Here is a 3,442-nt window from a genome sequence, read left to right as displayed (position 1 = left end):
ATAAAATAATGTTATTTTTCCAAGAGTGTAATGTAGTTATAACATGTCATTAACGCGGGCGTCATATTAATAACGTTATTTAAATGAAGTACTACATTAAATTATTTATGAAGTAGTTGAATTTTAACACTACGTGGACTTAATCTCTATCTTTACTTAAACATACAACTAAAGTAATACTTTTCTGTACTTAATTTATTAACAAAAACTATTCATTCTTAGCTTATGTGCTACAATTAGGTTTTTTTACCTTTTAGACGAAACCAATTTTAAATAATAATAATACTTAGCTTATGTGTCACGAATTTTCTTTTACCTACCTCTCATTTATCAGGGTTATTTGAGAAATTAGTTTTTTTTTAATTTATCGATTTATACTATTTTTTTAGAAAAAAGAAAAACGCGTCTTATCTATTGTGTCAATGAAAACACGTCTTATAAGGTGCGCTTTCAGTCACATCTACTGAAAACGTGCCCTACAAGATGCGTTTTCACTAAAAATTGATAATTTAGCTTTTTTGGTCAATTAGTTAAATGTTAGTGTTTTTGTCCTTCAGTTTCAAGTTTAATTTCTCTCCCTCCCATTTTTATTTTTATTTCATGTTGTTTTAAACTCTCTTTTTTTTAAATTAATATTTTTGACACATTGGCTTTTTTGGTTAAATGGTTAGATAATTGTGATTTCATTCTTAAATCCTAAGTTCAATTCCTCCCAGAAGAAGAATCGAACCCGTGGCTCAACGACAAAAGCACTAATATTTAACCATATCTCTATTGCAAATTCCATCAACTCCTTTGTGAACTTGTTAAAAAAAATTCAATTTTCTTAAATTCTACAAAATTAATAGCATTAAGAATAAATTTTAACATTTTGGAATAGGTAAAATTTTTATCCTGCATAGATATATAGTCTATATTAACTATTTTAGAACTTTTGTGGTTTCCTTGGATGAAAAAACATTGGATTGAAAGTGTCTTTTCTTTTCCTTTATGAGGTGGTGGGCTGGTGGCTAAGGTTGATTTTCTTTAGCTTTTAATTATAAAACTTTTGACATTGAAACCAGAAAGAAAACTGATAATTTGTCAACTTTGACTTTGTAATTTTAGGTATTGGTTTGTAAATTTTATAATTTAATGTATTTAGAAATTAAAAAAAAGAGTGGTAAAATTTTACAAACAACTTGCAAGCATGAAATTATTCTTGATCGGATAATATAGTGGCGTAGCACAGTTCATTTGTACCATATAATATTTATTTGTTTTGTGGTGGTGGTGGGGTTCCACGGTAGATAACCACTGATGAATAATAATCAAGCTTTTTTAAGAGAAATAATGACATTGACAAACTCAGTCTTCTCTTTGGACATGCGATCAGCAACAATTTCTCTGTACCTTCGAAACACTTCATCGATGATTGCTTCACCAAAGTGGCTGAAAAGCAGTGGTTCAGCCACAGCTCTCATGCACTTGGCGACGTTGTACCCACCATCTTTAAATGCATCAGATAAGTCAGTTTCGTTTTGATAAGCATTCCAATTCACTTCAGTTACTTCCAGTCGATCGATGCTGAACGACCCTTCCTTCTCAACCTCATATTTAACCTCTGCTGGCGATGGTGTGTATTGTGGGATGTTGAAGCTGTTCAGTTTCTCTTCTTCTATCACTCCCTGCATTTATTTCATGTTTTCTTTATTATCTAATTAATATCTAGTTTATCAACTTTATATATATATATATATATGCAGCAAAATATACTTTAGGAAATTAACTCCCTAGTTTACTAGTTTATTGGCCAGACACTATCAGATTTCCACTTCCGGAAAATGATAAGATACATAGGTAGGTGGGGTGGCTCATATATATAGATAATATCAACTAGTGTCCAATTGATAACTATCCCTGATGGAATAACCTAAATATGATTGATTCATATAGTTATCTTTAAAAGATTGTATATCCTATCCTGCAAATGTACGGTTCAATTCCCAGCAACGGTGAGTAGAATTATTCATTCTATACCTCAAGGACCATATCATTGAGAGCCATGGCCAAAAGCTCCCAAATGTAACAACACTCTTTGCTTGAAGGATCATCACTTCTTCTCCCTAAAAATGTCAAAACCATACGCCCTCCATCCACCAGTTCCTCTGATCTACACTTCAAAAACAAGGAAAAATCCTGTTGGAATTGCTCATAGTATGCCTTAAGCACGTTTGGTGGACTTGTGCTAGCCATGTAAATGTTCCCTTTATTATTTTCCAGCCCTCGAGGAACCTGGATCAAATCAAAATAGTCCACTCATAAATTACAAGCTATTTTTCATTCTAAAATGATTACAGATATATTATATTATACTGTACTTCATTAATATATAAACTAAACCTGAGAGAGCCATTGCAGACTATAGGAAGAGTGTACAAAATGAAGGCTGTTTTTCCTGAAAAGCCTTCCGTAGAAAGAACCAGGTACTCCAGTGAAAAAACATGGTCCAATGCCGGGTCCAAGTTGCTCCCTCAGTTTGTTCTGGAAGATAGACAAGGACCTGAAAATGGTGTTGAAGTCATTCCCAGGAAGATCATTCAAAAACACTTGATACTCGGGGGATTTTTGGCAGATCTTTTGGCGAACACTATTCACCGCTTTGATAAGTTCAGATACCACAAAGAAAGTGTTGGGTCCGGAAGAACAACCCAAATCTGCGATGGCTATTTCTTCCGGATAAGTGCTGCAATAGAGCTTAGTTATGGCGTCCTCCGTGATTGGCTTTGTCATGGTTATCACCTTTTGCTGTCCCAATTTCAACATTGAAAAATATCTCAGTACATACAATAAAAGTTATCGACAGATACGTATATGACATATTATTGTACATTGATACCTGAACAAAAGAATTGTTTGCATAGCTGGTTTCTCCAACTCCTCCATTCATATGAAGAACTTGAACTACTTCCATCTCGATGGATATTTTATCTCACTCTTGTCACTATTTATCAAAGCTGAATATGGTTACTTTGTGTGATCGAGATACTTTGCACGGACCCCCTATTTATAGACGTTTCGATCAGCGGGTAGTTAGGCTAGCATTATATCTTGTATTTATTTTCACACGTACATAGTATTTCCTTCCCTTTCAACATTTTCTGCTTTGGGATAAAATAACAGTATAATCAATTACTTGTAATTTTTTTTTTCAGTTTTTGTTCTTAAAAAGTTATATGAAACTAAAAATCATACAACTGGAGAAAAGTGTCGGTATATCACTCCATAAATCAACTATCATTTAGAGACACCACATATGTGATATCACTACCGACACTTTTTCTCGACTTTGAAAATAATTAAATAAAGTGAAATTTGATTTTATTTAAAATGTTTAAAAATTAATTATAAAAATATAGAATAAAATTAAAAAAGAAGTATAAAAAGTTGAAGTGGGAGTTAT

At 32.6% G+C, this 3,442-nt stretch overlaps 1 protein-coding gene across 1 annotated transcript; it reads right to left on the bottom strand.

Annotated features, from left to right (window-relative positions):
• Window positions 1-1,168: 1,168 nt before the first annotated feature.
• LOC107954541 (S-adenosyl-L-methionine:benzoic acid/salicylic acid carboxyl methyltransferase 2) lies at window positions 1,169-3,232 on the bottom strand. Its single transcript, XM_041084000.1, has 4 exons — window positions 2,879-3,232; window positions 2,383-2,787; window positions 2,020-2,274; window positions 1,169-1,667 (listed from the first exon to the last, which is right to left on the bottom strand). Exons 1-4 carry the CDS (start codon window positions 2,951-2,953, stop codon window positions 1,311-1,313), a joined length of 1,092 nt encoding a protein of 363 aa, XP_040939934.1. The 5' UTR covers window positions 2,954-3,232; the 3' UTR covers window positions 1,169-1,310.
• Between the last annotated feature and the right edge of the window lie 210 nt (window positions 3,233-3,442).

Source organism: Gossypium hirsutum, chromosome A12, assembly GCF_007990345.1.
Source record: "Gossypium hirsutum isolate 1008001.06 chromosome A12, Gossypium_hirsutum_v2.1, whole genome shotgun sequence".
NCBI lineage: Eukaryota > Viridiplantae > Streptophyta > Magnoliopsida > Malvales > Malvaceae > Gossypium > Gossypium hirsutum.
Note: the sequence above shows the minus strand (reverse complement) of the source record. Positions and strands in the feature narration are given on the sequence as shown.

Excerpts from the sequence above, each read along its gene's own strand:
- LOC107954541 (XM_041084000.1), bottom strand. The coding sequence starts at position 2,953 with ATGGAAGTAGTTCAAGTTCTTCATATGAATGGAGGAGTTGGAGAAACC. Across the intron at positions 2,275-2,382 it reads GTCTGCAATGGCTCTCTCAG|GTTCCTCGAGGGCTGGAAAA; the intron begins GTTTAGTTTATA and ends GATTTGATCCAG. Across the intron at positions 1,668-2,019 it reads TCAATGATATGGTCCTTGAG|GGAGTGATAGAAGAAGAGAA; the intron begins GTATAGAATGAA and ends AAATAAATGCAG.